Below are 23,643 nucleotides of genomic sequence, written 5' to 3' on the forward strand. Positions count from 1 at the left end.
AATTGTGCCAAAGTTGATTTGCCCTACAGCAATGAATCCAGAAATTTTGGAGAACGATGCCTAAAGACAGCTCTGCACACATCAGCCCTGAGCCTTGGAGAAGAGGACCAAAGTTGTCCCCTCGTCCCCGAGCATCGCAAGACCTGAGCCCACTTGCTGGTTCTGCCCAACTGGCTTCCTAGTTAGAGGTTGCAGCCTCTTTTTACAGAGCCCAATGCGATTGAAATGCATTGGGCTCCCAATGCTGATATGTACCCTGCACCCGGTCGTCCTTGTGCCGCTGATGGTGTATCTTTGGTGCTGCCTTGGATCTTGCCCACAACTCACCTTAACTCCTTGAGATTGATGTTGTAAGTTGATGTACTGTACCTGTTTGCGGAACTTGTTCTTCCTTCCATAGGATAACATCGCAGAACGCAGAAATTGCACTTTTTAAAGTGAAAAGAATGTGCATCTGAAAAACGTACTTGCCTGAACGATTTTTCTCTGATGCCTAAACATATAAAAATACACTTGATATTTTTATAAATTGGTGTATATCTCCTTCTTGAGTTGTGTTGTCATTTATTAATCATTGTCTGTATTTGCAAATGTCTCACACTCCTCTGTGTTAATCCTAAGGCTGCTCGACCACACTACCACCAAATAGAGCACTTTGGGATTGCATAGCAAGCCCTATCCATGAGTAAGGGATCCCCTAGACTCTTTACACGGTATATCAGATTATTGATGTATCACATAAAGAGCCAGCTTCCTACAAAAAGGAATGTAGGGCGGGTAAAGGGGGTAAAGATAAATGTTTGGAAAAGAAAAAAAGATAAGGAAAAAATGAAAAACGTTTAAAAAAGACAAATGGTGAGAAAATGGAAGTGAAACTGGAATTCTTTTTGCAAATGATTAAAAAAACGGTATCTTAAACTTGTGTATGTAATGACTGATCACTGGTTCCAAACCTTGAAGGTTGGTGCTATTGGTTAAAATACACTGTTGGGATCCAAGTGTAGGCTTTCAGGTCACATGTTCTAAGCCCAATCTAAAATCTCAGTGGGTTAATGCATCTACTGCACAGATCTCTGTGCATCCTGTTGGTCTCAAATTCTAATCCCAAAGAAGATTAATACACATTGCAGAGATTGGTGTATAGTGCATGAGTCACCGGTTCTAATCTAGTGAAATTGATTGAGGTGAATCACCTGTGGCAGAGAAGCTGTAACCTCTAGGGCACAGGTTCCTCAAGTCCAAGTGAGATAGATCTCTCCCAGCTGTGCACTGGCAGTTGTATGCTCTCTGACTGTGTGATTACAAATTCCAAGGATCCGAGAGTTGGCGTACTTCTTTAAATATTATCAATGAAATACAAACATATTAAACTATCAATTCATTGTGTAGTTGGACTATATATTCTTATATGCAGTTATCAATAGTTCTGCGTAAACACTTGGATTATAATTTCTTCATCAAAAACAGACTCCAAAATACAGACAGCTAAAACCTTGACTTGGAAATGCTCCCTACAAAAGTTTTTACCTGTATTTTATTCCAACTTTAAACCACTCTCACTTCAAGCTTATTCTAGGAATGAATGCATTTGCTGTTTGCTATACCTTTGCGTATTTGTGCCAAGTGCTTCAGAGCGTGGCTCCAGATGCAGGTCAAAATGTCAGTTGAATGATATTTACACACGTCTAAGATGTTGATGGTCCGCGTTTTTGCTAAAGATGTTATTGTAGTCTATATGCTCTATTCACAAATATTGTGCTGTGATTTACGCTTGTAGTACTCCTGGCTTACTCTTAAATTCTATGAGTATGCCAGCATAACTTCAAGAGTAGGTTAAACTTGCTCATAGCAAAATCTTTGTGAATCGAGCCCTAGATTTCCACCGGCTACTATGACCTGCACTTGAAAGGCCAAACAAATACAGGATATTTTGCTCTTTTTACCACACTTCTGACCATAACGCCACATCCAGTGATTCCTCCCTCGGTGCCTGTGACATCCTCTATTGCACCTCAGATCATAGTTCATAATGTTTTTTACACGTTGCCTCTGTGGCCACCGTAAATCACACTTATCTCACCCCACAGCGTTGCATTTAAGGAGTACCCTTCTGCCATTTTGCCCTAACATTCAGTGTCACACCCCAGCATATTCCAACCATCACCCCTTATTTGGATGAGACTGCCAGACCCCTTATCAAATAATGCTCTTTGACTTTGCTCTTTGTGGTTTTATTGGCTGTGTGAGAAGGCAGCATAACACCCCTGCCTTTGTCAGGAGGGCCTTAGGATCAGTCGTCTTTGGGTAGTGTCTTGTCAGCATCAGTTGTGTGTCAGCCGTACTGTATTTTGGATTTTCATGAGACTCCGAGGCCCTCAAAGCAGAATGTCACTGGTAATAAAAGACCACAGTCCTTTCTCCTATCAGTACTGGATCCCAGCAAGGTGAAGCAGGGACCTGGCAGCCTCTCGCGCTTCACTGTCCACCTCCACCAAACCCATGGCCTCAATGCACCAGTCCAGTTGGCTTCCAGTGTGGTCTGAGAAGACCAGGAGCTCCAGGCAGCCGCCATCCTCAGGGGTGCGCGGGCCCGAGGTGAACAGCACCTGCTCCGCCCCTCCTTGCACCAGCTGTATGTTCACAATGCTGTAGGTGTGGTCCTTATTATGAGGTCCGGCAAGCTGTAGAAGGTCACTGGTCTGCTCCCCACACCCTTCCGTTCCTCCGCCTATGGGCAAAAAGAAAGGTAAGGCACATTTTACTGTTGGGAAACACGTGTCGCTGTGATTACTGTAATTTATCATTACTTTAGACAAAAGAGCCTGGGATTCCCCATTTCGTCCACCCCAAGTTTTTTTATAATCAATTTTGTTGATTTTAGTGAATAAAAACAAAAGACAAAAAAAAAACAGGAAAACATCAATTCAGCAGCAAGGAAAGACATTAGTGCACAGCAGGTGCTTGGTGTTAATATGTCGTCAAATACATCGTGGATAGGCATAGAATAATGACAGAAAACAAAGTAATGCCCGCCTCGGGCCACAGTCGCCCATGAGAAGGGTCATTCTTCCAACACCCGTACCCATTGGCCCCACACTTTACTGTATTTCTTTGGGCATCCCCTAGCTTCGTACAAGGGCTTTTCCTGAGCTGCACACCATCCACACCCCTGCGCCATCGTGTCATGGTGGGTGCCACCAGATTCAGCCAGTTCGCCACAAAGTCCCTCTTAGCCACCATCATGGCCGTGTTCAGGAAGAGTTTGTCACCTCCGGAGCCGTCCAGCCCATCAATGACCCCTAGGAGTAGATTCAGTGGGTTAAGGGGGGCTCCCAGCCAAGGACCTCAGTGAGCTCCCCACCACAGACTCCCAGTAGCGTGTGATCACGGGGCAAATCCAAACCATGTGGAAGAAATTAGCTTGTGGGTGACCACAACGGGGCATGACGCATCAGGTCAGAGCCCTGCGCGGTGGAGGCGCAGCGGTGTAAGGTAGGTGGCGTGGAGGTAGTATATTTGGACTAAGCGGAGCCTCGCAGAGGCTGTGATTTTTTTTGGGTGTCAGAGCATCTCTCCAATCGTCATCCTCCAGGGTCCTGAGCCATCCCTCCCATCGGTTTTTAAGTCTGTGTAGTGTGGTGGGAGTGTTGTTTTTGAGGGAACAATATATGCAGGAAATCCCCCCTTTCCCCAGGTTGCCGGTCATGATTTAACTTCAGGTGGACTATATTCCAGTAGTGAGCTGCCCTCCTAGATGTGGGAATGGAGGGCGTGACGCAATTGCAAATAGCGGTAAAATTGTAAAGGGTGTAGTGAATACCGGGTTTGGAGGTCCTGGAAGGTACGTAGATGGCCACCCCCCCCCCATATGTCCCCCAACTGCGAGACACCAATGAGATCCCACGCTCGAAAGCCAGCTAAGTTGGCAACCTCCCAGAGCCAGGCGCCCTGCCAAAGTGGGGTACACTGAGTCAGCTTACCCGACCAGTGGGTATGGTGCAGAGAGGTCCTCCAGGCCATAAGCACTCCCTGTGTTACTGCGGGCAGGGTTCTGGGAATGGTGCCGCTATATGTGGCTAGACTGTCCATTTCCCCGAACCACGTCCTCAAGAAAAGTAAGGGTACGTTCTGAAGTACATATAAGAATCTGGACAAGATCATCATTTTGTATATGGCTATTCTGCCCATGGGGTTCAGCAGCAGCGTGAGCCCTCTTCACTAGCGGGGTTACATTAAGGGACCAGACAAGGTCTGGCAGAAGGGCAACCCAAATCCCAAGGTATTTGAAGGACTGTCTCCGGAGGGGTATTGTGGTCTGCCAGTTGAAGCAGTCTCTCGAGAGATGGAGGGGGACCAGGACGGAATTAGCGGAGTTCAGTCAGAGGCCGGAGGCCTGCTCAAAGAGACTCAACGCCTGAAGACACCGGGGTCCTGACTGCCCTGGCTCGGCCATAAATAGCAGAACATCGTCTGCGTAGAGGGCGATTTTGTCCTCGCCCAGACCTGGCCATTTCCACCCCATAATTGTTTGTATGATCGTATGAGGCAAGCAAAGGGCTCCATTGCCAGAGAAAAGAGGAGGGGCAAGAGGGGACATCCCTGCCTCGTACCTCTCCTAATGGGGAAGGGTTGTGACAGTGCACCATTGACCAGCACCCGAGCCTGTGGCCTACTGTACAAAATCTTCACCAGGTTACAGAAATACTTCCCAAGTCCCAGTTCTGCCAACACCTCCTCAAGGTACCGCCAGTCGACTTAGTCGAAGGCTTTCTCAAAGTCAACGAGAAGGAGCGACAAGTAGGGGGTCAAAAACTGGCGGTTCGCTAGAGCGAGTTGAAGGCGCCTGAGGCAGTGCCTGGTGCCCCAAGAGGGAATGAAGCCACACTGGTCAGGATGAACCAGCTTGGTCAAATATGGTCGTAGACGGTTGGCTAAGACGGAGGCAACACCTTGACCTCTGAGTTAATGAGGGAGATGGGACGGTAGACGCAGCAATTCCTCGAGGGGGGCTGAGACTTAGGAATCACCACAGTGGTGGCAATATCAGTTCCCGTGCGGAACGAGCCCTTATCAGCCGCCTCCGTGTACACCTACAGCAGATGGGGAACCAATGTGTCATGGAAGGTTGCGTAAAACTCCTGCGGAATCCATCTGGACCCGGGGTCTCGACAGAGGCCATGCGTGAAAGGGAGGTCCAGCGCTGCAGCTTCAGAATCACTGTTCTGCGGAAGAGAGACCCGCTCCAGATGAAGCAGCTCCGGGAGACTGGGAGGCTGTGCGGAGTAGAGTGCGGTGTAGTAAGTGCCGAAACACTGTTCCACCGCCACTGGGGAGCACTGTGCCGCACCATCCGAAGCTGCCACTTCCGGAATTATGTGGTTGGCCATTGGATACGTGGTCAACCGATGAAGGAGCTTCCCATTTTTGTCTCCCCATCCGTAAACTCTGGCCACAGAGGACCTCCACAACAGCTTGGCGGCCTCCAAGGAAGCCTGCCTAAAGCTCGTCCCTCAGAAATGCTAATTTCCTGCACCCCAAGTTTTTAACAAAGCATTGTTATTAGGAACTGTTGAAATATTAAAATGTTTAGGTGAGCTTGCCACTAATGTGGGTTTGTATATGAGTTCATAAAGGAACAACGTTTTGGAAACCCTGTTTTGAGAAACCGTTTCACCTAAACTGTTCAATCAAAACTTTCAAGAAAAATTGCGTTTAGTAGAAACCAGTTAATAAAGTTGCCTTTTCGTGTGTTTACTGTGTAAAATGCATTTCATTTTGATCCTGAATCCCCTTTTAGTATTTCTAAAAGAGTACTATTTACTTTCTTTTAATTTGCTACTCCTCAAACTTCTTCCTTCTATCCTTTTTTCTCCCATGTTCCTTACGTCCTCCTTTTTTTGTTGTGGTTTAGTCCCCAACCCATTCCATCTTTCATTTTTAAGCTATGCTTTCTGTAACGGGGTCCCCCAGGGTGGCCCCGCAACAGGGCGTGAACTAACCCGATGTGACCCCCCCCTCTTATTTCCACAGCCCACGCAGTATTCGGAGTGGTACAGCCCCGACTCCTACAGTTGCGACGAAGAGGACGTATGGCCCTTTAACGAGCCCGGAGGTCCAAAAGGGGAGGAGTCACACAGGTGGTTAAAAGAAGAGAACGCCCAACCTCAGGTGTGTCTATACACCGGAGGAGAGGTCAGAGTGAAGAGGAGCGGAGTGGCGGGAAGCAGCGTTGAGGAACAGAGAGAAGAAGGACGAGAGAGAAGAGCGGAGCGGAGGAGCGGAGAAAGTGGAGAGAGCGAGGATCGGCGGAGCACCATCACCGGGAGGATCGACGAGTCCGCGATCCAGTGGGGAGAACCGGCGGATCAAGAGAGGTCCTGGGAGTTTGTACCCGAGAGCAGCGAGAACCGAGCCTGGCAGGAGGGAAGAGACGTCGAGACACCCACGGAAGAACAGGGAAAGCCTGGAGGCCAACACCACGCGTCGCCCAGCCGTACGCCAGGAGGGGTACGGCTCACAGAGGTACGTGAACGCTTCCTGGGGTGGTTTTCGGATAAAGCCCGACGATTAACGGGCCGAGGGGGGAGGAACCTGAGGGAGGTCCCCAGGGGGGAAAGCACGAGCACTCGCCCTCCTCCTTGATTGTAAACCCCGAGCACAGTTGCACTTATCTAACACTTTCCCTCACACCCCCTTCCCTGTGTTCACAGCAGTAACAACGACACCTTACTGATACCTGCCTCTCATTTCCTTTCTCCCCTTCGGCCTCGGCGTGGGCGGCCAGCACGGAGCCTCCAGATCCCCCTGAGCGACGGAGTCCGGTCAAGCGGAAAGACGAGGGAACCCGAAGGAAACCACCCCGAGAGAGAAGCCGATCTCCCCGGAGGCCCATTTTCAGAAAGACCTGTACTGATGCGCTGTATGAACAATTAAAAGCCAGAGTAACTAAAACACGTCTCCTGCCCATTTCTGGTCCCGCCGTTACACTTTCTTTAACTGTTTCTTGTGTTCTTCCTTTTTTCATGACCATCAGCTTATGTACCATAATTCCCTGTCTTAACCCTTCCACTAATCAGCCTTCTTCTGCCTTTATCTTCTTATATTTTTTTCATTTCATTATTAAAACTATTTCCATTTTACTATTGGCCGCAAATTATTTATTGTAGTAATGCAATATTATATACTTTTAAACTGTTCTTGCAGGTTTTCCATTATTTTCAACCAAACTGTATTTCTAATCATCTATTCTCCAAAAAAATGATTTTTGATTATTTGGGTTGTTTTTTTATGAGTTTACATACTGCACTAATGTGGACCCTAAGCTCTCTTTTCTCTTACTTTCATCACAAATTCCAACTCTTGACAGCAACATGACGTGGGATCAATGCATCCCTCACTGTAAATATGACATTGTAATATTTATGCCAAAGAACAGTCCTCTACTGTATTGTTTCTTGCAAGAAATTGATAGCACTAAAACTTTTTCCCAAGTTTAAAGAGGTATAGTCAATGCATTCGGAAAAGAAGCCCACCAGTATCATTCCTTCTATGCAAATATTTATAGGACCAACAAAATTCAAGGTCGGTCAGGAAGCTTTACATAACTGAAAGACACATTGAGCTATTTCAAGAACAGAGTACTTGCGCTCCTTACACTGAATGACAAGCATATCCCCACTGCCATCCATCGCTGGCCACTTTTATGTTTTAGGATGCTTGTTTCTGGTCCAGGGAGGACTTGGCTTGGGAGTTTGGACTTGAGTGTTCCCATGAGGCACAAGGTCGAGACTGATTTGCATATGGCTCGGTCTAAACAGGGGTGGCATGGTGAGCAAAAGAACGATGGATTTAACCCAGATCTTTTGACTGGGGGTGCATGTTTGATTTGCTCTGCACTCCGTCTATCATCTTTGTGTCTTTCACCAATATGCTTCAGGCAGTTTCTTCCTTGAAGATGTCATGATTGGGTCCAGTGGAAGCTGTCTCTCTGAATCAGCCCACCATGAGCACTCCCAGGATCTCGTGTCGGAAAACAAAATATCTCACCATAAAAAGTTACCCTACAAAGGCACCTCTCCAGTTGATACTTTCCAATAAGGCTGCAACTCTTTGTTCACATGTTTCTCTTTTGGCCAACCTTGTATAAGATGCTCGAACGCTTCAGACAGACCCTCACCAGATTGTACAGCACCTCCCCAATGTCCTTTGAAAATTTCTCCCTTAATCTTTCCATGACATCCATCGGCTCGCGCTCTCTGCCCGGCTTAGGTTCTGGAGATCCATGGACAATGATAGAACCTCGCTGGAAGTTAGCCCATAACCAGAACCCAAGGGATGGCTCCTCTGCCTGGCTTTAGCGCCTCTGACAATCTGACAACACATATTTTGCATGTTCTCAATTTGTTGTATCGCTACAGCGCTGTCATTTGGCCCCTTATCACGGTCTTCTCTATATACAATTGTTATAAACCTTTGTATAGTCTTGCATAGGTTTCTTAGGCTTCATTATTATATATTTTGTACTTGCTGTTCTACATATTCCTACCATGTGCAGACTATTTTCATTTTGTGAAGTGCTCTGATGTGCACACGCCTATATAAAATCACTTAGTAAATAAATAAAGTACAAAACATAGTAGATATATTATCATTTATATCCACTGCTCCCTTTTTCTTCTTCCGTTTTCATATTACATTTCAAAGCAGTGCTTTCTTACATTTTTGGGGTATTTTAGGTCATATCATGGTAATGCATTCTATAGCAATAGCATATTATAAACACAGAAATACATAGTATATATGTACATGCGCACAGTGCAAAATGCTATTTATTGCCACTGCTGTATCTTTGGGAAGGTTCGTGGTGTGCATGTTACACAATAATACACTCGCCTCCATTTTTGTGGGTGCGGGGGACGAGTTTGAAAAGCGGATATCATTTTGGTTAAAAACTGCAGTGATTTCGCTCCAGAAGTGCCGGATTCGGGTTCTGCTTGTGTTCAGCGGCCCGCTGGTGCTAATCAGCTCCATGCCAGCCACCTGTGGCGGCCGCCTCAGGCCCAGGTTAGATCGACACCTCGGCTGGAGTGTTATTTCCACCTCGGTGTTTGTCTCAGCGCCTACACACCCAGCATCACCATTGCCGTCGGTTCCCATGGAAACCTCCGTTGCTAAGGATTTTTTGCACTCATTTGAAGAAAGAAAAAATGAATAAAACCATCCGCTCGGAAGCGACATTGACGAGCGAGACGGGAAGATGTGTGAAAACGTGCACCTGCTGTGATTACAGGCACAGATGCGACTGCGTCCATGCAGCTATGCCTGCCTCTGTATTTGCGTCTATGCCTCGCCTTTTGATGTGCAAGTGTTATCTGGGTCTGGCTCTGCCCTGAAGCCGGTTCCAATCCAAATGAGCGTCCTTGTGTGTTGCTGTGGATGTGAACCGTGCTTGTAGTAGGCGCACTGTATGTGGACCTGCTTAAAGAGGCAGGATGTGTTGGGTGATGGAAGAAAGAGAGAGAAGGTAGCCTCAAAACCAGGCACCCTTGATATTAACAGTACTCAATTTGTACGAAATTAAGTGCCAGGGCTCTCGTCAGGAGGCTACTGCAGCTTGCATTACAGATTGCCCCTGCCAGCTTTCAAATTATGGTAACACATCTCCTCCTACTCCTACAAATGTGACAATTTTGAATATTTCAGGCCCAATAAGAATGACTTGGGAGGCAGGCAATAGTCATGTTTGATGTACATTGATACTTAACTGTTGTTGTAGTCATGTCTAAATTGGCCAGACAGCACCACCTTGTGGCAGACTGTCACAAGTACCAGTGCTGACAATTAAGTGCCGGTGCTGAGCACCGGAAACCACCGGCTCAAATTAAGCACTTATTAGGCAGCCCTGTTTTGGGCACGGGTGACGACAGGGTCCAAAGGAAAGCTTTAGGATAGCACTTTTAAAAATGTAAAAACTTCATGTCATACTTGGGCCCCTGTTGTGCTACCATACTCTGATTTATCACTAGGAGTTACTGCTACACGATCTACACTATTGCCACTAGATGTCGCTGCTGCATATAGGGTATTAATTAGTTGCTTAGTGCCTCTGATGCCTATAGCATGTTTTCCTCATTACAGGCCTGGTCCGTGAATTTCTGTAACAGGGGAGGACCAAAGTATGTAGCAAGGTTGACTAAATTATGCAAAAAAATGCTAAGTAGATGGGGTAATGAGGTACATTCTATGATAGTATTACTTCATTATTTTGTTGTTTTTACTCGTTAATCATATGGCAAAGGTTTCAACTCAGTACTAGTTTAACTCCTAAATTAGGCAACAAACAGTGACAAGTCAACCTATGTGAAAGGCCATCCACTGTGCTGCAACAAGGTATCACTGTGTTACCAGTAACTTTTGATCTGTCTGAGCCAAAAGCAATTTTGTTAAAGTTTGCAAATTATAGAGAAGATGATCGATTACTTGCATGCAGTACTTCTAACATGTTTTGAGATTGGACTACAGCAATCATAATGCATTGTAATCTTAATGAAGGATTGATTTGTCTGCCGAGGATTGTATGGGAGAATTGTTACCACAGTATGACTAGTGTTGCTTCTTGTCACGATCATGACATTATGGTTTCGTTCAAAGCATCTAAACACCAGTTTACTATACACCGATCCACATGACACAGAATTTGCACATAATGTCCTTCATTTTATGGATTCAGCACACTTACTCCAGCCTACGTGATACCACTGGATGGACCAGTGCAGTCAATTGATCCTAGGATGTCAGGAAATTCTGATGCGGCATAGATATTTGCTTTGCTAGCATTAGCTGTGTGGGTGTCCAAGGGGGGCTGGATATAGAGATGGGCGAGCCACTGAAAGCTCAAGCCAGGATCAAGCCCAACTCCTGGCTCGGCTCTGCTCTCCCTGTTAATTTGTTGGCTGCCAACTACAAGCTGTATATGCTGCTCTCTCACTCTCTGCAAAGCATCCATCATTTAGCGAGGTATTTTGCTAAAGGTTGACTGAGAAATACCACACACAAATCCTACTCTCTAGGCCTGACGCGATGGACAATATCACTTTATTGTATATCTTATGTATTTAGTACTGTATTAATTTTTCTTGCTACTGTACTTTTGCTCGATTAGGCTCAATAAAAGTAAATAAAAAAATAACAAACCTATAATTCTACTATCTGCTGTGTGGTGCCAGTTGCAAAGAATTTTTCACGCAGAGGAGATGGTATTGGATCCCTGTGTTGGGTTCCAGGGTACCCAAAACAATGAAAATAAGTTTTGTATGGTGTATCCTCTGGAACTGAAGCTGACTCACATTTTTGTGTTCCAGCCTTTCTCTGTCAATCCTGGCTCTTGTGCCGCATTGCTGCACCATTTAAGGTTGTTGATTGGTGGCCTGGTTTTCAACCACATGCTAAATGGATCAGGCATAGCGTTTAGTGGCCTAGCATTGCTGCATCCTGGATGGTGTACAGCAGAATGAAAGTGTGAGCTGCAGCAATCAGCCTGTGAGAGATTTACCTGTCCGTGGCAGTTTATGTAGGTCTGGCCCTGTGCGCTGGTGTGTGAGCTTTCATTTTTTTCAGATCAAATAGAGTATGTACTGTTTTTTGCTTCCATTATTGTGTTGGTCTTGAATTATTATTTTTCTTACATCTTTTCTTTGATTCCCTACACTTTCAGGAATTTTTATCACTTGATTCTGGTTGGTGGTTTTTCAACGTGGTATTTTCCAGTGGTGGCTCGCCGAGGGAGTGCTGCGGGGCGGTGGGGCGGGCAGGGGAGGGGCAGGGTGGCGGGGTAGTGGAGTCTAAAACAATTTACCTTGCGTGCGCTGCATCGCCGGGTTGGCGATGTAGGACGCGCAAGGTAAATCATTTTTATTTAATGACTTACCTTACTCCTGTTCGTCATATGTCGGACTCAACTACCCCCCACCCAGCCCCTCCCCCACCATGCCCCACCGCAGCACTCTCTCGGCGAGCCGCTACTGGTATTTTCCACTGGTTTTTAATCATCTCTCATAATGCATGTGGTAACTAACACCCAATTGAAGTATGTTTGACTGATAAATATCACATACGGTAAATGGTGCATGTGTTAAATAGCGCACGGGACTCCAGACATGCGGTATTAGCACATTTGCCAAATAACACATGTTTTTAGGTCGAGTCTAGCGCAGCTGGCATGCGCTGCTCTAGGAGAGGTTCTCTTGGGATCCCTCCAGACATTCAGAAAGCTTTCCGAAAGCTTGTGCGTCCGGTTATCAAATTCTACTGGCCTTTGCGTGTTGTTTTCAATAAACGAGCGCACGCAATTTGCCAAAGGCGGGTGCAGTGGGGTGCATCCAGCCATATGTTTATTTTACTTGTTTCTGTTTCTTTTTGCAGCCCCTCTCTCCTTCTACGTATCAGGTCTTTGTGTCCTTTCAAACAACACCTGTTATCTCTCGGCCCCTCGCTACCACCAATCCTGTCCAAACTGTTGTCTTCTGTTACTAAATGCAACAATGGCCCCTCCCCTGAGTGCAGGCAAAAACACTTAAAGGGGCAGACCGACTCCAGACCTGGTATCAGAATGCTCGTCACTACTCCTTTCCCATATTCACACACCCCTTTAACATCCCAGCGGTAGCCAAGTTTAAAAAAAGTGTTGTTCTCTCTCTCCCAAAAACAAACGCGAGAGTACCTCCAGGAAACAGTGGATAGATATTTTAACTATGCCGCCAAAATAAAATTAACCTTAGTCTGCCATCTCATAGCCTATGTGCTGGTGAACCGATTTTTAGGTCTCGGCCTAGCGTACACTGCGCAGCAGTGTCGCGCAGCCGAGATTTTATGTTTACCAGTATGGGGGCTTGAACCCGCCCCTCTTCTCCATTGGCTGGCTCCCTAAACGGAGGCTAGCCATTGGAGGAGAGGGGCATCACTCCATTCAAGCCCCGTCTTTTTCGGATTCTGGGGCGTGTTTTTTGCAGTTTTTAACTCCGTGACGTCAGCCGTCACTCAACAGCAAAAACCACGCCCCCGAATGCGAAAATGTCGGCGCTTTTCCGACTCCATTTCTGCCCGACCGCCGCCGCAAGAAGTCGAGAAGCTGCCGAGTCCTCCGTTGAGTGCTTGCTGTCCTGCCCCCTTGTTGCTCGTGCTTGCTGTCCTGCCCCCTCGTTGCTTGTGCTTGCTGTCCTGCCCCCCGTGTTGCTCGTGCTTGCTGTCCTGCCCCTTCGTTGCTTGTGCTTGCTCTCCTGCCCCCTTCGTTTCATGTGCTTGCTGTCCTGCCCCCTCGTTGCTTGTGCTTGATGTTCTGCCCCCTCGTCGCTCTTGCTTGCTCTCCTGCCCCCCTCGTTGCTTGTGCTTGCTCCCCTGCCCCCTCGTTGCTTGTGCTTGCTGTCCTGCCCCCTCGTTGCTTGTGCTTACTCCCCTGCCCCCCTTGTTGCTTGTGCTTGCTCCCCTGCCCCCTCGTTGCATGTGCTTGCTCTCCTGCCCCCCTTCGCAGGTTGTGCTTGCTCTCCTGCCCCCCCTTTTTGCTTGTGCTTGCTGTCCTGCCCCATTGTTGCTTGTGCTTGCTGTCCTGCCCCCCCCCTGTTGCTTGGGCTTGCTCTCCGGCCCCCCTCGTTGCTCGTGCTTGCTGTCCTGCCCCCTTGTTTCCTGTGCTTGCTGTCTTGCCGCCTCCTTGCTTGTGCTTGCTGTCCTGCCCCCTCGTTGCTTGTGCTTGCTGTCCTGCCACCTCGTGCTTGCTGTCCTGCCACCTCGTGCTTGCTGTCCTGCCCCCTCGTTGCTTGTGCTTGCTGTCCTGCCACCTCGTGCTTGCTGTCCTGCCCCCTCGTTGCTTGTGCTTGCTGTCCTGCCCCCTCGTTGGTTGTGCTTGCTGTCCTGCCCCCCCTCGTTAGTTGTGCTTGCTCTCTTGCCCCTCCCCTCGTTGGTTGTGCTTGCTCTCCTGCCCCCCCTCGCTGGTTGTGCTTGCTCTCCTGGCCCCCCTCATTGATTCTGCTTGCTTTCTTGTCCCCCCTCGTTGGTTGTGCTGGCTCTCCTGCCCCCCCCTTGATGGTTGTGCTTCCTCTCCTGCCCCCCCCTCGCTGGTTGTGCTTGCTCTCCTGCCCCCCCCCTCGCTGGTTGTGCTTGCTCTCCTGCCCCCCCCTCGCTTGTTGTGCTTGCTCTCCTGCCCCCTTGTTGCTTGTGCTTGCTCTCCTGCCACCTCGTGCTTGCTGTCCTGCCCCCTCATTGCTTGTGCTTGCTGTCCTGCCCCCCCTCGTTGCTTGTGCTTGCTCTCCTGCCCCCCTTGTTGCTTGTGCTTGATGTCCTGCCCCCTCGTTGCTTGTGCTTGATGTCCTGCCCCCTCGTTGCTTGTGCTTGCTGTCTTGCCTCCTCGTTGCTTGTGCTTGCTTTCTTGCCCCCTCGCTGCTTGTGCTTGCTGTCCTGCCCCCTTGTTGCTTGCTCTCCTGCCCCCTCGTTGCTTGAGCTTGCTGTCCTGCTCCCCCTCGTTGCTTGTGCTTGCCAGTGGTCGAAGTGGGGAAAGAAAAGTAGGGGAACTGTGGGCGGAGAATCAGGGGGCAGGAATAACCGAAGATTGATTCAGTGGGCGGAGTCAGGGGCGGGGCTAGAAATAGCAAAACATACCAATTTTTAGTACGTTTAGCATTTCACTGACCAGTTACAGCTTAGAACGTTATTTAATTAAAACAATGGATAAACATGTTTGAGGTTTAATTCAGGAAAAAGCAAACAGTCATAGGGAATACAGGTTTATGTAAAGCGTGTGAAATATAAGCAGGAACAACATGTTACCTTAATGCTTTTACTCAATGTTCAGAAATCCATGATTATCAGGGCTCGACAAATCCCCTCGACCGCTCGCATTTGCGAGGTAAATTTTATGAGGTCGAGCTATTTTTAGCCCCTACTCGCCCTTTCTGTCGAGTAGGAAAATATACTAACTTTTGTCCGCCGTCTTTGAAAGCGGAGCAAATGTGACAAGATAACAATATTTAAAGGCCTTTTTATTGCTCACAAAGCAAATGAGCAATAAAGATGCATTTAAATCTTGTTATCTTGTCACATTTGCTCCGCTTACAGAGACGGAGGTCAAGTAGGTTACTGTTAGGTCGAGGAACATTTTCAATGTACTAGACCTGCAGGACTAGTACCATTTTTCAGATTTGTCGAGCCCTGATTATTTTTTGTCTCAAACATTGAGGTCATGAATACAGGGCTCCTCCTGTACACATGTGTTAAGCAGGACTCAGAAGAGAAAGGGACTCTTCAGGAGAATCCAGACTCACGGAAACCCACAAAGGCTCCTTCATATTCATGTCGCCAGCTAGCTGCTCAATCATAATATAGCAAAAAGAACAACTGAATGCAGAACAATATCATACATTCACCCCAGTACAGAGATCTGGGCCTAAATCCATTGTTTCTTTGCTCACCATGCCATTCCAGTTTGGACCCAGCCATATGCAAATCAGTCTAGATTCTGCGCCCAATGGGAACAGTCCTGCCCCCTCCCTTCTCCTGCCCCCGTCACCGCTCCTGCCCCCGTCACTTCTCCTGCCCCCGTCACTTCTCCTGCCCCCGTCACTTCTCCTGCCCCCGTCACTTCTCCTGCCCCCGTCACTTCTCCTGTCCCCGTCACTTCTCCTGTCCCCCTCCCTTCTCCTGCCCCCATCACCGCTCCGGCCCCTCACTTTCCCTGTCACTTCTCCTGTCCCTGTCACTTCTCCTGTCCCCGTCACTTCTCCTGTCCCCGTCACTTCTCCTGTCCCCGTCACTTCTCCTGTCCCCTTCACTTCTCCTTCTCCCTTCACTTCTCCTTCTCCTGTCCCGTCACTTCTCCTTTTACTGTCCCGTCACTTCTCCTTCTCCTGGTCCCTTCACTTCTCCTGTCCCTTCACTTCTCCTTTCCCCGTCACTTCTCCTGCCCCGTCACTTCTCCTGCCTCGTCACTTCTCCTGTCCCGTCATTTCTCCTGTCCCGTCACTTCTCCTGTCCCGTCACTTCTCCAGTCCCATCACTTCTCCTGTCCCGTCACTTCTCCTGTCCCGTCACTTCTCCTTCTCCTGTCCCGTCACTTCTCCTTCTCCTCTCCTGTCCCGTCACTTCTCCTTCTCCTGTCCCGTCACTTCTCCTGCCCCGTCACTTCTCCTGCCCCGTCACTTCTCCTGTCCCCGTCACTTCTCCTGTCCCCGTCACTTCTCCTGCCCCGTCACTTCTCCTGCCCCGTCACTTCTCCTGTCCCTTCACTTCTCCTGTCCCTTCTCTTCTCCTTCCCCGTCACTTCTCCTGCCCCGTCACTTCTCCTGTCCCCATCACTTCTCCTGCCCCGTCATTTCTCCTGTCCGTCACTTCTCCTGTCCGTCACTTCTCCTGTCCGTCACTTCTCCTGTCCCGTCACTTCTCCTGTCCCGTCACTTCTCCTGTCCCGTCACTTCTCCTGTCCCGTCACTTCTCCTGTCCCATCACTTCTCCTGTCCCATCACTTCTCCTGTCCCATCACTTCTCCTGTCCCGTCACTTCTCCTGTCACTTCTCCATCTCCTGTCCCGTCACTTCTCCATCTCCTGTCCCTTCTCCTTCTCCTGTCCCGTCACTTCTCCTTCTCCTGTCCCGTCACTTCTCCTTCTCCTGCCCCGTCACTTCTCCTGTCCCCGTCACTTCTCCTGTCCCCGTCACTTCTCCTGTCCCCGTCACTTCTCCTGTCCCCGTCACTTCTCCTGCCCCGTCACTTCTCCTGCCCCGTCACTTCTCCTGTCCCGTCATTTCTCCTTTCCCCGTCACTTCTCCTGCCCCGTCTCTTCTCCTGTCCCCGTCACTTCTCCTGTCCGTCACTTCTCCTGTCCGTCACTTCTCCTGTCCGTCACTTCTCCTGTCCCGTCACTTCTCCTGTCCGTCACTTCTCCTGTCCCGTCACTTCTCCTGTCCCGTCACTTCTCCTGTCCCATCACTTCTCCTGTCCCATCACTTCTCCTGTCCCGTCACTTCTCCTGTCACTTCTCCATCTCCTGTCCCGTCACTTCTCCATCTCCTGTCCCTTCTCCTTCTCCTGTCCCGTCACTTCTCCTTCTCCTGTCCCGTCACTTCTCCTTCTCCTGCCCCGTCACTTCTCCTGTCCCCGTCACTTCTCCTGTCCCCGTCACTTCTCCTGTCCCCGTCACTTCTCCTGTCCCCGTCACTTCTCCTGTCCCCGTCACTTCTCCTGCCCCGTCACTTCTCCTGCCCCGTCACTTCTCCTGTCCCGTCATTTCTCCTTTCCCCGTCACTTCTCCTGCCCCGTCTCTTCTCCTGTCCCCGTCACTTCTCCTGCCCCGTCACTTCTCCTGTCCCGTCACTTCTCCTGTCCCGTTACTTCTCCTGTCCCGTCACTCCTCCTGTCCCGTCACTTCTCCTGTCCCGTCACTTCTCCTGTCCCGTCACTTCTCCTGTCCCGTCACTTCTCCTTCTCCTGTCCCGTCACTTCTCCTTCTCCTGTCCAGTCACTTCTCCTGCCCCGTCACTTCTCCTGTCCCCGTCACTTCTCCTGTCCCCGTCACTTCTCCTGCCCCGTCACTTCTCCTGCCCCGTCACTTCTCCTGCCCCGTCACTTCTCCTTTCCCCGTCACTTCTCCTTTCCCCGTCACTTCTCCTGTCCCCGTCACTTCTCCTGTCCCCGTCACTTCTCCTGTCCCCGTCACTTCTCCTGTCCCGTCACTTCTCCTGTCCCGTCACTTCTCCTGTCCCGTCACTTCTCCTGTCCCGTCACTTCTCCTGTCCCGTCACTTCTCCTGTCCCGTCACTTCTCCTTCTCCTGTCCCGTCACTTCTCCTTCTCCTGTCCCGTCACTTCTCCTTCTCCTGTCCCGTCACTTCTCCTTCTCCTGTCCCGTCACTTCTCCTCCTCCTGTCCCGTCACTTCACTTCTCCTGTCCCTTCACTTCTGCCCCGTTCACTGTTCCTGCCCCCGTCACTTCTCCTTCTCCTGTCCCTTCACTTCACTTCTCCTTCTCCTGTCCCGTCACTTCTCCTGTCCCCGTCACTTCTTCGAGTGGAAGATGGGCACATTTACTTATGTTGCTTGGTGTGCATCAGAGGTTTACTGCAAAATGGGGGGCATTCTAATTTTCTGACTACTCCCTTGGTTGGATGGAGCAGTGGAGGCCTCTCTTTTAGGGAGTGCAAAGCACACTCACATCACGTGCTGCTTGCCATTATAAGTGTAGTTCAAAGTGTGGGGCATTTTGATTTTCTGGCTTCTCCTCTGAGCAGAGCCTCACACCTTAAAGGCCACAGGATCGCAGAGGAGGGCTTAAGATCACGTTGTCCTCCAGCTGCTCAATCATAATATAGCAAAAAGAACAACTGAATGCAGAACAATATCATACATTCACCCCAGTACAGAGATCTGGGCCTAAATCCATTGTTTCTTTGCTCACCATGCCATTCCAGTTTGGACCCAGCCATATGCAAATCAGTCTAGATTCTGCGCCCAATGGGAACAGTCCTGCCCCCTCCCTTCTCCTGCCCCTCCCTTCTCCTGCCCCCGTCACTTCTCCTGCCCCCGTCACTTCTCCTGCCCCCGTCACTTCTCCTGCCCCCGTCACTTCTCCTGCCCCCGTCACTTCTCCTGCCCCCGTCACTTCTCCTGCCGCCGTCACTTCTCCTGCCCCCGTCACTTCTCCTGTCCCCGTCACTTCTCCTGTCCCCCTCCCTTCTCCTGCCCCCATCACCGCTCCGGCCCCTCACTTCTCCTGTCCCCGTCACTTCTCCTGTCCCCGTCACTTCTCCTGTCCCCGTCACTTCTCCTGTCCCCGTCACTTCTCCTGTCCCCGTCACTTCTCCTGTCCCCGTCACTTCTCCTGTCCCCTTCACTTCTCCTTCTCCCTTCACTTCTCCTTCTCCTGTCCCGTCACTTCTCCTTTTACTGTCCCGTCACTTCTCCTTCTCCTGGTCCCTTCACTTCTCCTGTCCCTTCACTTCTCCTTTCCCCGTCACTTCTCCTTTCCCCGTCACTTCTCCTGCCTCGTCACTTCTCCTGCCTCGTCACTTCTCCTGCCTCGTCACTTCTCCTGTCCCGTCATTTCTCCTGTCCCGTCACTTCTCCTGTCCCGTCACTTCTCCTGTCCCGTCACTTCTCCTTCTCCTGTCCCGTCACTTCTCCTTCTCCTGTCCCGTCACTTCTCCTTCTCCTGTCCCGTCACTTCTCCTGTCCCGTCACTTCTCCTTCTCCTGTCCCGTCACTTCTCCTGTCCCCGTCACTTCTCCTGCCCCGTCACTTCTCCTGTCCCTTCACTTCTCCTTTCCCCGTCACTTCTCCTGCCCCGTCACTTCTCCTGTCCCCGTCACTTCTCCTGCCCCGTCATTTCTCCTGTCCCGTCACTTCTCCTGTCCCGTCACTTCTCCTGTCCCGTCACTTCTCCTGTCCCGTCACTTCTCCTGTCCCGTCACTTCTCCTGTCCCGTCACTTCTCCTGTCCCGTCACTTCTCCTGTCCCGTCACTTCTCCTGTCCCGTCACTTCTCCATCTCCTGTCCCGTCACTTCTCCTTCTCCTGTCCCGTCACTTCTCCTTCTCCTGTCCCGTCACTTCTCCTGCCCCGTCACTTCTCCTGTCCCCGTCACTTCTCCTGTCCCCGTCACTTCTCCTGTCCCCGTCACTTCTCCTGCCCCGTCACTTCTCCTGCCCCGTCACTTCTCCTGCCCCGTCACTTCTCCTTTCCAGTCACTTCTCCTGTCCCCGTCACTTCTCCTGTCCCGCCACTTCTCCTGTCCCGTCACTTCTCCTGTCCCGTCACTTCTCCTGTCCCGTCACTTCTCCTGTCCCGTCACTTCTCCTGTCCCGTCACTTCTCCTGTCCCTTCACTTCTCCTGTCCCCCTCCCTTCTCCTGCCCCCATCACCGCTCCGGCCCCTCACTTCTCCTGTCCCTGTCACTTCTCCTGTCCCCGTCACTTCTCCTGTCCCCGTCACTTCTCCTGCCCCGTCACTTCTCCTGCCCCGTCACTTCTCCTGCCCCGTCACTTCTCCTTTCCAGTCACTTCTCCTGTCCCCGTCACTTCTCCTGTCCAGCCACTTCTCCTGTCCCGTCACTTCTCCTGTCCCGTCACTTCTCCTGTCCCGTCACTTCTCCTGTCCCGTCACTTCTCCTGTCCCTTCACTTCTCCTGTCCCGTCACTTCTCCTTCTCCTGTCCCGTCACTTCTCCTTCTCCTGTCCCGTCACTTCTCCTTCTCCTGTCCCGTCACTTCTCCTCCTGTCCCGTCACTTCACTTCTCCTGTCCCTTCACTTCTGCCCCGTTCACTGTTCCTGCCCCCGTCACTTCTCCTTCTCCTGTCCCCGTCACTTCTCCTTCCCCTGTCCCCGTCACTTCTCCTTCCCCTGTCCCTTCACTTCACTTCTCCTTCTCCTGTCCCGTCACTTCTCCTGTCCCCGTCACTTCTTCGAGTGGAAGATGGGCACATTTACTTATGTTGCTTGGTGTGCATCAGAGGTTTACTGCAAAATGGGGGGCATTCTAATTTTCTGACTACTCCCTTGGTTGGATGGAGCAGTGGAGGCCTCTCTTTTAGGGAGTGCAAAGCACACTCACATCACGTGCTGCTTGCCATTATAAGTGTAGTTCAAAGTTTGGGGCATTTTGATTTTCTGGCTTCTCCTCTGAGCAGAGCCTCACACCTTAAAGGCCACAGGATCGCAGAGGAGGGCTTAAGATCACGTTGTCCTCCAGTTAAAGGGGTCTGGTAGTTTAAAGGAAAACCCCGTTCTCTTTATCAAGACCTGTATTTCGAACAATCCCCAACAATAGGCATCCCACGATGTTCCCTTGTTCAATTACGTCTGCTGGGTGTTGAGACTAATGTAATATTCGCCGGATTTCCCCTTTAATACATCACGTACCGAGCAGCAAAACACACTTATAAAAACACAGCTTAGAGCACTAAGCAAAATATATATTCCATAAAACGTATTAGAAGAAGCAAGCACCTTCGGGCACGCCTTTGACAGCCACAAGTGTTTTTACAAGTATACTGTCTATAAAAAATAGCTTGATCGGATGTAATGCTTTTCCTCGCCTCCTCCGCGTCGTGGACGTCAGGGTTGTGTTTTCCAAACAGCAGATTACACTGCCCACAGTGCACCTCTCACGCCCCAGCGGGATTGTTTTAAAGTTTTGATTACACATAGCGGACCCATCTTGTATATTTGTTGCACAACGAGCCATGGCCTGCACCCAGATACCAGAGACACCTCATGCAGATCTCGCTGGCATATGCTAAAGGCAGGCAGCGGGCGGGCGCATTGTCATTCCAAAGGGGATAATCAGCCTCAATCGGAATGACAATGGGCCTGCCCTCGGTCTGTGCGAGGTCAGGGAGGGGCTGCTGCAGCCTCTGGAGGTCAACAGAGAAGTGCGAGCAGCCCCTGGAAGCTGAAAAAAAAATTATCGTTTTTAATAGGACTATTCTCTCCGTCCCGGGATGCTTATTTCAAAGAAAGAAGTAGGGGAACGGGCTGAAATTATTTTTAGAAGTAGGGGCACGCCGTGCCCACCGATCCCCCTCCACTTCTACCGCTGGTGCTTGCTGTCCTGCCCCCCCATTGCTTGTGCTCGTTGTCCTGCCCCCTCGTTGCTTGTGCTTGCTGTCCTGCCCCCTCATTGCTTGTGCTTGCGGTCCTCCCCCTCGTTGCTTGTGCTTGCTGTCCTGCCCCCTCGTTCATTGTGCTTGCTCTCCTGCCCTGCTATTGGCATTGTAAATGACAATGCCATTTATTTATGTTTTAAAAACAAAAACATAAATAAAAATAATGTCATGAGCAATGCCAATAGCTCTAACTTTAAGAATGCTGAGACCATTGCATTGTAAATGCTTGTTTTCTGTGGCACGTAGTATCATGCATAGCGTAACAACCTGTCTGCCTCTTTGCTATGTAACCAGCGGACGAAGTGCGTTAAAAAAGTACGGGGACTGCTTTTAGGGAACTTCTCAGATTTCTCTTTCTTTCCCTGTGTGCTCCCCTAAACCCTGTGATCTGTTTCTCATGTACTTCTCTCCTGTTCCCTCGCTGTCTGTTGTTGTCACCCTCGTGTGCTTTTCCTCCTGTTCCTTATGTTACTGTGCTGTTTCTCGCACTCATATGTTCCTACCCACCACCTTTTATTTTTGTTTTCGTTTTTAGAACATAAATAAAAGGCATTGTCATTTACAATGCCAAAAGCTTAAACTAGCATAAATGGGTGACCTATTGTATTGCAAATGCTTGTTTAACCTGTGATCAGACGATTTGTTAAAGTCATACAGTTTTCGCCCTGGCATGCAGTAATGTGCCTAACTCGTAATCGGGGCCTTAGTCTGTGTGAGCAGGGCTGTTTCTATATGGTGTTTATCCAAGTCAACCTGCTGTGATAAGGTACACCATTTTGAAACAATCACACTCGTCAAAATTGACTTTTTCAATCATCAGAGTATTACAGGATTTACATTGTTTGGAGGACGCTTAACGTGCTGTGCAGTGCACATATATCGACCAGTGAAATTCAATGTTGGTGTTTAAGTCTATCCGCGTGGACAAATGAAAAATGTTAATAAAACAAATCCAGCGACTTCCACTTTCAGCAGATTGTTACCAGATTTAATGTTTGTTCTGCTTATTAATGCCATTTGACCCGAGTTCCTTGCATGAAAAGGATAGACGTTTCTCTACTAAAAAACACATACACAGCACTTGACGTATTTTGCACAATAAAACTCATGCAGTACCACAAACGAAATCCTACTCTGATAAAAACTCATATGCTGAATTATTCAGCCACAGGTATGTCTTCTAATAAAAAAAAACACACACACACACATAACTAACCCATAGGTCCATTAGCAAAAAGTATCACATACATGTGTGAAAATATACCAAAATAAACCTAACACATCAAATGCAAAGGTACATATGCAGCCAAGGGTGCTCATGAACACTAACAGACATACATGCAAAACAAGCCAATCAAATGCATACACACAAATGGCTACATAGACAAGTTCAATATTCAACACAAACAGAACAATCCATTAACATCTATACACAAAAACTAACCAAGCAGAAGAAGCACATAGACACAGACATACGTTAGCCCACTATAAACACAAAATAGCAACGAAACAAACACCAACCCCATAGCTCATCCGACGCACAGTCAGAGATGTTATAATAAATTATAACTCTTGTGATGTTTCACATTTCTATGATCCTTTCATAAATCTCCCTGCACCAGATGGACAATAAAATCGGCCTGCGCGCATTGCTTGGCTTTCAAGTTAAGCTTTCCGGTCTTTTCTGATGTTGCAGCCCCATACAGAGCAGGAACCTCAGAGAGACCTTTTTGAAAAAACATGTTATCCCCATGTGGCTGCTTAGGAAATCTGGGCCATGAGTTCGAAAATATCATTGCTGTGGCTGTATGCATGAGAAAACACACTCCCAGTTTTTCACAAAAACCAGCAAAATCATTTGCCATATTTCTGTATAAGCCCTTGAGATGGGAGGAGGCCGACAAGTACCGCCTATTTCTAGCCGTCGATCTTACCGAACCTTTAAATAATTAGGACCTTATTTATGAAAACTGTCGCATTGCCGCGAAAAAACAGCGATGCAACAGT

The 23,643-nt window shown here is 49.2% G+C and overlaps 1 protein-coding gene across 1 annotated transcript in view; it reads right to left on the reverse strand.

The window, feature by feature from the left end:
• Positions 1-2,218: 2,218 nt before the first annotated feature.
• Positions 2,219-23,643, reverse strand: part of LOC147691845 (forkhead box protein N2-like) — an 83,047-nt gene continuing 61,622 nt past the window's right edge. The window contains exon 5 of the mRNA XM_086938123.1: positions 2,219-2,728. Coding sequence (XP_086794249.1) covers positions 2,424-2,728 — 305 coding nt within the window. The 3' untranslated portion in view covers positions 2,219-2,423. The remainder of the gene's footprint in view (positions 2,729-23,643) is intronic.

Source organism: Lissotriton vulgaris, chromosome 9, assembly GCF_964263255.1.
Source record: "Lissotriton vulgaris chromosome 9, aLisVul1.2, whole genome shotgun sequence".
Taxonomy (NCBI): Eukaryota; Metazoa; Chordata; class Amphibia; order Caudata; family Salamandridae; genus Lissotriton; species Lissotriton vulgaris.